The sequence below is a fragment of the Trichomycterus rosablanca genome, chromosome 1 (assembly GCF_030014385.1).
Source record: "Trichomycterus rosablanca isolate fTriRos1 chromosome 1, fTriRos1.hap1, whole genome shotgun sequence".
Classification (NCBI taxonomy): domain Eukaryota; kingdom Metazoa; phylum Chordata; class Actinopteri; order Siluriformes; family Trichomycteridae; genus Trichomycterus; species Trichomycterus rosablanca.
Genome location: NC_085988.1, coordinates 31,647,567 through 31,658,102, shown reverse-complemented (window position 1 = coordinate 31,658,102; position 10,536 = coordinate 31,647,567). Strand labels below are relative to the sequence as shown.

The 10,536-nt window shown below is 38.9% G+C and overlaps 1 protein-coding gene and 1 long non-coding RNA gene across 2 annotated transcripts; both read right to left on the bottom strand.

Moving 5' to 3' along the window:
- Nucleotides 1-3,999: 3,999 nt before the first annotated feature.
- On the bottom strand, nt 4,000-7,812 carry fjx1 (four-jointed box kinase 1). The gene has a single exon (XM_062991349.1). It carries the CDS (start codon nt 7,389-7,391, stop codon nt 6,168-6,170), a length of 1,224 nt encoding a protein of 407 aa, XP_062847419.1. The 5' UTR covers nt 7,392-7,812; the 3' UTR covers nt 4,000-6,167.
- Nucleotides 4,000-10,211, bottom strand: LOC134309915 (uncharacterized). The gene is made up of 2 exons (XR_010011238.1): nt 10,068-10,211; nt 4,000-4,216 (listed from the first exon to the last, which is right to left on the bottom strand). It is a non-coding gene; the product is annotated as an uncharacterized LOC134309915 (long non-coding RNA).
- Nucleotides 10,212-10,536: the final 325 nt, after the last annotated feature.

Here is a 10,536-nt window from a genome sequence, read left to right as displayed (position 1 = left end):
CAAATCAGCACTGAAGGCCAGCTTTGCCCTGAGGTTTTCTTTAAGACCCTTTTGCTGACAGGAAGAACGATCACAAAGGTCACTGAGGCATGGCTTTAAAACAAAGTCCAGATGGCCTGAAAGGAAACACTTGCTCTGCAGCAACCAATAGAGTAGTGTGGTAAACAGGTCATGTCATACACTAGGACGTATAATGTTGAAGTCGCAGTCTGATGAAAAGGGTGGTAAACTTCGGGATGTATGTGTGGGTTTTTTGGAGTGTGCCAGACTATAACAAACCCCAGATGTGAAGCATAGAACCATTTGTAAATGAACCAGCAATGGCTTTGCAATTTCAGCTGCCAGTGTTATTAAGAGCTTGTTTTAAAGGACTGAACAAAAGTTGTGGTTAGAATGGGTGCAACTTTCCTTTCCAAATTAGAACAACATGGCATAGATTCAGGGGTAACATTCATGTTTATGTGGCTGTGTGTGTGTGACACACAGCTTTAAACAGGCTTTGTAATCCCTTGTGTCTGCAGATGCTCATAAATCTCTCCAAGCCCTTGTCTATAGCAGATGTGGCTATGGGCAAACTACCCAGCTGCATGCAGTTGCTGCACAGGTCATGACACAAAATTTCACTTGGGCTAAGGTTTGGATTCTGCTTTGGCTATGTTAAAACATAAATACTATCAATTTAAAACCATTCTGTTGTTAATTTGCTTGAATGACTGAGTCATTGCTTTTATTTTTTTGGTAACAATTTAATACAATTTTGAGGTCATTGTTTGCTTAGTGATTACAATCTGTCTGGTCCAACCCATGATGGTGTTGTTGTTAGTATGCAGTGCCTTTAAACATAGCATTGTACTGGCTAAAAAATGGTTTACATTTTTTGTCTCTTACATAGAACATAGACCCTGAAGCACTGTTCAACATCCTGACATCATGTTTGCCAACTTGAGACATGCAGCAATGTTTTACAAATGAGTACAGGGTGTCCCTAAAGTCTGAACACAAAGGAAATATCACTAACTAACTATATGTTTACTAAAATACACACACAAACTTTATTGAAATGTATTAAAAATATGCATTTTGCTTATGTGTCCAGTCTTAAGGGGCACGCTGTAGTTTTGTTTGTGGTGTATATTACCATTTACAGCATTTAGCAGACACTTTTATTCAAAGCGACTTACAATTGTGGCTGTATACGATCCTAGCCTAGCAATTTAGGGATAACAATGGCAATCTGGCTGTAGTGGAGCCTGAACAAGCAATTTTCTGATTACTAGTCCATTACCCAGCTGTTGAGCTACTGCTACCAATGGTGTTCCTTTACGAGCATTGCATTTGTTTAGGTTTTTTAAATGTAAGAAACACATTAATAAAAAAAATATTACAGAGGTCACGAGAACAAGTCATTTGCATTTATCTTTTGTCTTTAACAATATACACTGATCAGCCATAACATTAAAACCCCCGCCTTGTTTCTACAGATTTTATCAGCTCCACTTACCATATAGAAGCACTTTGTAGTTCTACAATTACGGACTGCTCTTACCCTGTTCTTCAATGGTCAGGACCCCCCAGAGCAGGTATTATTCAGGTAGTGGATGATTCTCAGCACTGCAGTGACACTGACATGGTGATGGTGTGTTAGTGTGTGTTGTGCTGGTATGAGTGGATCAGACACAGCAGCACTGCTGGAGTTTTTAAATACCGTGTCCACTCTCTGACCACTCTATTAGACACTCCTACCTAGTTGGTCCACCTTGTAGCTGTAAAGTCAGAGATCATCTTCTAGACCTTAATCAGTGGTCATAGGCCGCTGCCCATGGGGTGCTGTTGGCTGGATGTTTTTGGTTGGTGGACTATTCTCAGTCCAGCAGTGACAGTGAGGTGTTTAAAAACTCCACCAGCAGTGCTGTGTCTTATCTACTCATACCAGCACAACACACACTAACACACCACCACCATGTCAGTGTCACTGCAGTGCTGAGAATGATCCACCACCCAAATAATACCTGCTCTGTAGTGGTCCTGACCATTAAAGAACAGCATGAAATGGTGCTAACTAAGCATGCAGATGGACTACTGTCAGTAATTGTAGAACTACAAAGTGCTTCTATATGGTAAGTGGAGCTGATAAAATGGACAGTGAGTGTAGAAACAAGGAGGTGGTTTTTAAGTTATGGCTGATCAGTGTATGTGCTCCTGGTGTAATCTTTGCAGGATAGCCAGCTCCTATGTGGCTCATCTCTTAAAAAGTGTAGCAGCACTAAAGTAACAATGATGAAGTTAATGAACTATTATGATTTTATTTTTATTTGTAGACGTATTTTTGATTAAACTGCCAGGCCTTTTACAAAAATTACATTACTGTTGTTTCCTTGCCTGGTTAGTAATAATTAATGTGTTTGATAAATACATAAAAAGATAAATTGTGTACTGAACATAATTTTGTCAATTATAACAACTAAGATTATGCCAGTACTAGAATTAATAAGTATTAAATTCACATGACAAATAATAGGGTTGCAAAAATGTCAACTGGGTGTTTACAACTAGTCGTAAAATTTGATGTTCCTCCTTGACTAATCTCAAAGCTTTGATATGTCAAGTGTATTCTTTACAAAGCCTTGTCTGGACAGGATGGATTAGGGGTACAAAAAAAATCCCAAGTAAACCAACAAAGGTGCAAGTGTGTTCATATTAAAGTCAAAACAGATGTGTACACGGACTGGAAAGCATTAGAGTAGCTTTGATCATTGATCCTGACTCTGGTTTTAAAGAACATCTCCCACATCTTGCTCTGCTTTCAACTTTGGATAACTATGAAGCCTGGGACTAAGCATGGTACATACACTATATGGCCAAAAGTATCTAGACACCTGACTATGAGCTTGTTGGTCATTCTATGTCAAAAACAAATGGTATTAAAATAGAGTGACCTCTATGTGATCTATCCATCTAGAATAACTTCTGAGACTTTGAAATATGTTTAATTATTTATTCATTTATGTATTAGGATTTTAACATCATGTTAAAATGGTTACATTCATGACAGGACTGGTTCCATCAGTTCAAGTCTTCAATGTCAAACACAGTCATGGACAATTTTGTATCTCCAATTCACCCCACTTGCATGTCTTTGGACTGCGGGAGGAAACCGGAGCTTTCAGAGGAAACCCACACAGACACGGGGAGAACATGCACAGAAAGGACCCGGACTGTTCTACCTTTGATTCCCAGGACCTTCCTGCTGTGAGGCGACAGTGCTACCAACCGAGCCACCATACCACCCATTCAAAATATGTCTGTGGGAATTTGTGCCTAATCAGTTACCAGAGCATTTGTATAGCTGGGCACTGATATTGTTCAAGAAAGCCTTGACTGATGTTCCAAATCCTTCCCAAGCTGCTCATGGAGCTGAGGTCAGGGCTCTGTGCAGGCCACTGGAGTTTCTTTAAACCCAGCTTTATAGACTTTACTTTGTGCACAGGGGCACTGTAATGACAGAACAGGAAAGAACCTTTCCTAAACTGTGACAGCAAAGTTGCAAGCACGTAATTTCTATTACACTTGTTAGCAATTGTTGTGTCTGAAACACATGAAGTCAGTAAATAGAATGGGTGTGTCAATACTTGGATATTGTGTACTTTATATTGTGTGCCTTACTGAAATGTCAGCTGGCTGTTATTCTTCTCTTCTTCACTACATAGGAGCGTGGTCTCGTAATGGCTGGAAATAATTGCATAAAAGCATTATGTGTACAGCTTCAGAGCGAACAGACAGTACTATTAGCACTTTGGTATGACACATAGAAATGATAATGCACTGTGCATGTGTTGAATTCGACTAGCAAAGAAAAGAGCCTTGTATGAAGTATGAAAAAGTCCCTGAGACTGTCATGAACTGGCAGTACATTCACACAATAGCTACAGTGTGTAAGAGCAAAAGATTTCTTACAAAACATCCTTTATGTGAGAGAAATGAAGAGTCCAGACCATGCTATAGAGTTCGACTTAGTGAAAACCTTTAAGTTTCACCAGATTTAATGGCATGTAAAAATGACACACACTTTTATAAAAACAGAACTGGAATGTTATCACAAACTGTGATTTAAATTAGTTAAATAAAATTTGGATTATACAAAAGCAAAATCCCACAACACATTTCTAATCCAAAGCACGTCCACCACTTCATTAAGGCCATGAATGAATCTGTAAAGCTGTGAAGAAATGATTAAATGCTCAGCTAAAGTTCATCAAGTTCAGAATGATCATAATCAAAAAAACTTGAACTTATAAATATTTTGCCTGTCTACAGTGTTTTTACAGTATATTTAGGCCTTCATCATGGTACCTGACAAATTCATTCGATAACACCAATGTCAGGGCTGGGTGATATGAAAATGTTATATTAATATTGTGATTATATTACTAATTATCCCATTGTTACCTGCTTACTTAATAGCCTATTGGACAACAACATTTATATCAATCACTTTGTTTTGTCTTACTCTGTTTAAATTAAACTTAGTATGATGTACTATTATACATATTGTATAGCATGGAGATGTCTTCAACTATTGTAACCAAACCTAGGGAAAATAAAATTACCCTATTACATTTTGTGTTTAAGAGAAATGGACAAGACATATTAAAAGAAAAGTCTAGTGGGTTAAGAAAAAACCTTTAAAAGAATGCTATATAGCTGGAGTATCATAAAAATATGATGTTATTTAAACAGTTAAAAGCTGGTCTGACTTTTATATTGCAAATAATGAAAACTAAAAAATGTAACCCACAAAAACGAGACCATCTAATTTGGCTGTGAAGCCACTGGAGTTCACCATAAAAAGTACACCATCAGTACACCACTGGTTTTAATATAATGAGTGTGGTTACAACGTGTGGATGCTGAAAGGCCATAAACTGTTTATCCACGTTTTTCAGAAAAATAAATCAATAATATCTAAAATAGTCAATATATCACCCAGCCCTATTTAGCATACATGTATCAGAATATGATATGTTGTACCATTGAGCCCTAGTGCAAATCTAAGTTTTATGATATATTTCACACATATTCACTAACTTTCATCCTGGTCAGGGTTGTGGTAGGTCGGTCTCGAACAATAATTACACCTTGGACTGAGTGCCAATCCACTGCAAGGCCACACACCCGCACACATTCACTCACTCCAACCTCAGAGCAATTACAATAGGCAGTTCTCCTTTTGCATGTCTTTGGGAGGTGGGAGGAATCCCACTAAAACAAAAACTTCTCACATACAGTAACTGGAGTGACTGGTTCAGAGGGAACTGTTGCCATGACCTTTGTCTCTCTAAAAAATACAAATGTTTCATGATACAGAAACCCATATACAAAACAACCAAATTCAGTTAGCCTGAAACAAACCCTATTTATTTAGTTAAAAAACACTTTATCCTGCTCAGAGCCAAGGTGGTCAGATGCCACCCACAAACACCGGGCACCGAGGAGCAGAAATACACCCTCAGCAGGAGGCCAATCCATCATACGGCGACACAGTTTTAAACAATCACCTACTAGGGCCAGTTTAAAACACCCAGTCTGTCTTCTGCACGTTTGTAGAGTGGGAGTACTCAGATTAGAAACTCCTCACAGACAGCAACCAAAGACACTGATCAAACAGGACCCACTAGATTCCTGTCACACATTTTATGACTTGTTATTATTCGTTCACTATCACTTACTGCTTCATCCTGGTCAAGGTCATGTTGGGTCAAGACAACCCAGAAACACTGGGCGCAAGCCTGGAAAGGGTGCCAGTTTATCAAAGGACACCACTTACACAGTTATTTAGTTACTCACCCACCCACACCTTAATACAACATAGGGGGAGTGTGAGGAAACCAGAATACCTGGTGGAAAACCACATCACTACTATATTAGAGTGACCCCAAAACACAAACAATTTTAAAGTCACTAAGCAAGTAAAGCCCATAAGCAAAATGAAGTAGTTTAGGTAGCCTGACCAAACTTGCCCACGTTAAAAGAAGGGTTTGTCCTGACAGGAGATAGCTAGTCCACATTGATTCAGAAGTTGCACTGTGCACTGTTCATGTCACCTTGGTAACCAACGGTCCTTATCCATACTAATGCTGGGAAAGGTCCTTACCAGGGGAAAAAAAAAACTACAGTTTGTTGTACTTGGCTTTACAGCGCAGAATGTGCTCATAAACCCGGTCTATTCTATTCTGTAATGTTCTGGAATGATCCTCGGATAGAAAGCCGAGCTCTGCAGCTAACGGCTCTCTGTCCCTGTAGAGCTGGAGCAGGCGCGCGTGTGCGTCCCGGTACCGGTGCAGTTGTGCCAGGCGCTGTGCGGTTTTCCTCCTGAACACACACACCGATCCGAGAGCCGTGCTGTGATATTTCTCCCACATATCCAGCACTCGGTATCCGTGCACCAACCCTGCTTCATTGTCTATAAAAACCAGACCCCCTCGCGGTGTCCTTAATAGATTACTGGCGTCCCTCTCCATAGCCCGGACGTCCCACTGCAGACTGAACAGGTTGCTCACGAGTCGATCGAAGTTGCCCGTGATATAATCAAACACGATCAGATCGCTCCATTGCATCAGTTCGTGTGCGTCGGATGTGTTCGTTCCACGCGGAACGGGGGCGATCGGGCGCAATCCGATCTTATCCTGGCGGAAAGGAGATGGCACAGAAGCTGGGCTCAGGTCCGGGACCCATTCGCTGAGAGACACGAGTGAGTTCGGTGCCCACTGCAAAGAATCCATGTGCAATCTGACGCGCGCAAACTGCTCGCCATCGAGGCGTGCCAGAGCAAGCGGGGGCACATTACAGATCCCGAGCAAATTGGCTAAGTAATAGGACAAAGTTTCGCCCTGCACCTGTTCCAGGTTGATCCCGTAACGCACGCATGCACGATGCCCATCTGCAAACGTAGCCAGCCGGTTGGATGTCCTGCCGCAGCCGGGTTCTAGGGACACAACCTGACTATGATGCGCTCGATCCCTCCACCTGCGCGCGTGTTCATCCACAAAGCCATTCCACAAATCACTCTCAAGTCTCTGGCTCCAAAATATACCATCCTCAATAATAGGATCATTTGCGGATCCAAAAGCAGCCCGATCACCAGTTCTATTTTTTAATAAAACACTCGTAGTAGCAGTAGTGTTCTCAAATACATGCGATTTCTGCGGAACAGCGAGTAAAGCTCGAAAACTTCCAGCAGCCTCATGTCCGGGATAAGCAGGATGGGCACCATAATCTGGTACGCTCCGTTTGCGCCTCTCCAGCCGCTTTTCCAGTCCGCTCCAAAAGTGCAGCACGAAAGCACAAGTGCCCAAGATCACTAGAGCCGCCAAGTTTGCCCACGCAGCCCTCATATCGCTCACGGATCAGGATCTACCAGATCACAAGGCTAATCCAAATACACAACAAAAGTAAACAGCGCGTTTCCATTCTGCCGCTACGACTGCGCTTTCTCCTCCACTGCTGCACTGAACCAACCGGTTCATCTCCACTCACTTCCAGCTTCATCCAAAACCCAGGATAACGTTCAACCCACGATACACTGAATTACTCCTTGTTAAGTACGTATGTAATGAACGCTAGGTTTACTGGATCTGGGTCGCAGATGTTGAGCGATCAGTCTCGTTGTGCAGAGTATCCCGCTCCTCCCCTCTGCCAGCCAGTTTGATTCAGAGACAATCCGCTCCCAGAAAGAAGCTCAGTCACGTGACCGAGGCTCCTAGCACTGAGCCAATGAGGGCGAAGTTCTGCGTCCCACCGCCAGCACTTCCACGATTAACACAATTACCAGCAGTAAATAATAATACCATTAACAACAGCAGCAACAAACATTTATACCAACAACAGCAATAATAATAATAACAACAACAATAGTAACAATAATACCATTAACAACAGCAGCAACAAACATTTATACCAACAACATCAATAATAATAATAACAACAACAATAGTAACAATAATACCATTAACAACAGCAGCAACAAACATTTATACCAACAACAGCAATAATAATAATAACAACAACAATAGTAACAATAATACCATTAACAACAGCACCAACAAACATTTATACCAACAACAGCAATAATAATAATAACAACAACAATAACAATAAAAATAATAATAATAACATAAACAACAGCACCAACAAACATTTATACCAACAACAGCAATAATAATAATAACAACAACAATAATAATAAAAATAATAATAATAACATAAACAACAGCAGCAACAAACAATTATACCAACAACAGCAATAATAATAATAACAACAATAATAATAAAAATAATAATAATAATAATAATAACATAAACAACAGCAGCAACAAACAATTATGCCAACAACAGCAATAATAATAACAACAACAACAACAACAATAATAAAAATAATAATAATAACATAAACAACAGCAGCAACAAACAATTATACCAACAACAGCAATAATAATAATAACAATAATAATAATAATAATAATAATAATAATAATAATAACATAAACAACAGCAGCAACAAACATTTATACCAACAACATAATAATAATAACAATAGAGCAAACACAGTCACACACACACACTTATTCCTAGGGCAATTTACCTGACTGCATGTCTTTGGACAGTGGGAGGAAACCAAAGCACCCAGACAAACTCCACACAGACACAGGGAGAACATGCAAACTTCACACAGAATGAACTCAGACCACTCCACCTGGGAATCGAACCCAGAACCTTCTTGCTGAGAGGTGACAGCGCTACCCACAGTGCCACCTACTATTATTATTATTATTACCATCATCATTATTATTATTGATATTATTACAGCAGATATAATATGATTATTATTATTATTATACACTTTATTATACACTTTTTGCAACCACGAGTCAGAGCAACCTTGCAGGAACTGGAAATAATGTTTTAATCAACAGGATAGGTTTGGTATTTCCTGATCTTTTTTAGTTAAATTCGAATTAGTTATCACATTAAAGACTGATCTGCTAAGTAAAACATTTGAGGTGTTAACAACAATACAAACAGCATTCTTCTGTAATACATTCCATCTTAAAACCATTCTCTGCTGCTGTGTTTTATAACCTTTGTGTATTTTGTCAATTTTACTGAGTGGTATAGTTCAAACAAATAAAATACAGATTGCATTTGGCAATAATGTTTAATTGCTTTACTGACCCACATTTAATACATTTTAAATGTAAAAGTAGTGGTCAGTTGTACAAACAGAACACTGAGTCTGTACTAACTGAGTACTGTTACATTAAAAAGTTTGTATTAGACTTAGTAATTATTCATTTATTTTCACTACCCACTTTATCCTGGTCTGGGTGCAGGTGGATCTGGTGGCAAAAATACACTGTATTTACTGTAACCACTGTATAATTCTCCTCAAATATGACAATACACACTCTACGTTTGGCATGTTTTATGGAGATTAAATAAAACAGGATGATGCTGTTTGGCACCAACATTTGCTCTTCTGTGCCAATGATGATGATGACAATTTATGTATTTAGTTAAATTACTCGATTCATTATAGTAAGACTCTACTGTTTGGTTGAGAAACCGGCAGGAACGATGGTTATTCATACATGCCAATACTCTCTGTAAGCATCCACTACTGGCCAGTATAAATACGCTACTCCTTAACCATAAAGAGTTATTTTCAAAACTTTAGATACAATAAGATGGCACCAGTTACCCTGATCAGAATGAAGTAATGATTTAAGATAAATGAATGAACGCATGAGTAAATGGATAAATTAATAAATGAAAAAGAATGTCAGGCAAATGTTTTGAGAACAAGCTAAATCAAGACATGTGAGTTTACAAAACAATGGCAGTATAATAAATTTTGAACTGACACTAGGTGTAAGTAAATAAATTAGTAATATTTTTTTCCTATAAAATGGGCCAGTCCCTTGTTCTTGTTTGCCACTCAACTAAATGTACCTTTAACAAGTGACTGTGGAAGATGAATGAAGGGAATCAATGAATGGTAATAAAAAGATCACCTGTTTTGTGTTTGTCCTGTCCAATCTAGATATTTGCTTAGAGAGGACTTCTGCAATTTCTCTCTGGATACACACAAAGCAGACATGACAAAGACTGCAGGTTTCATTCATGTAGAGACATGTTGGAGCAAGACCCTACCAGGGTGGGTTTCCTGATTGAAATATAAACATTTATATGTTGGAGAAAGAGCCCATATATAAGGTCACAAGTTAATAGACTTTGCTTAAACATATCCCCAGTGGATCATTCAGTGTTAAAGCTTCATCAAAATACAAACAGTACAATCATTAAAATGTTTGAAAAAAGCTATACGATGTACTCATATACAATATTATGTTCCAATGTATGACAATTGTGCAGAAATACTTCAAAAACAGTTTTTCTGATAATCATTCTAATTCAAATGCACTAGTGGAAGCAACACAGTAAAATAATACTGTACCATGTTCCACAAAATGGTCATATTAT

What these genes read in the sequence shown, in the direction of transcription:
- fjx1 (XM_062991349.1), bottom strand. Translation starts at nt 7,391, where the DNA reads ATGAGGGCTGCGTGGGCAAACTTGGCGGCTCTAGTGATCTTGGGCACT.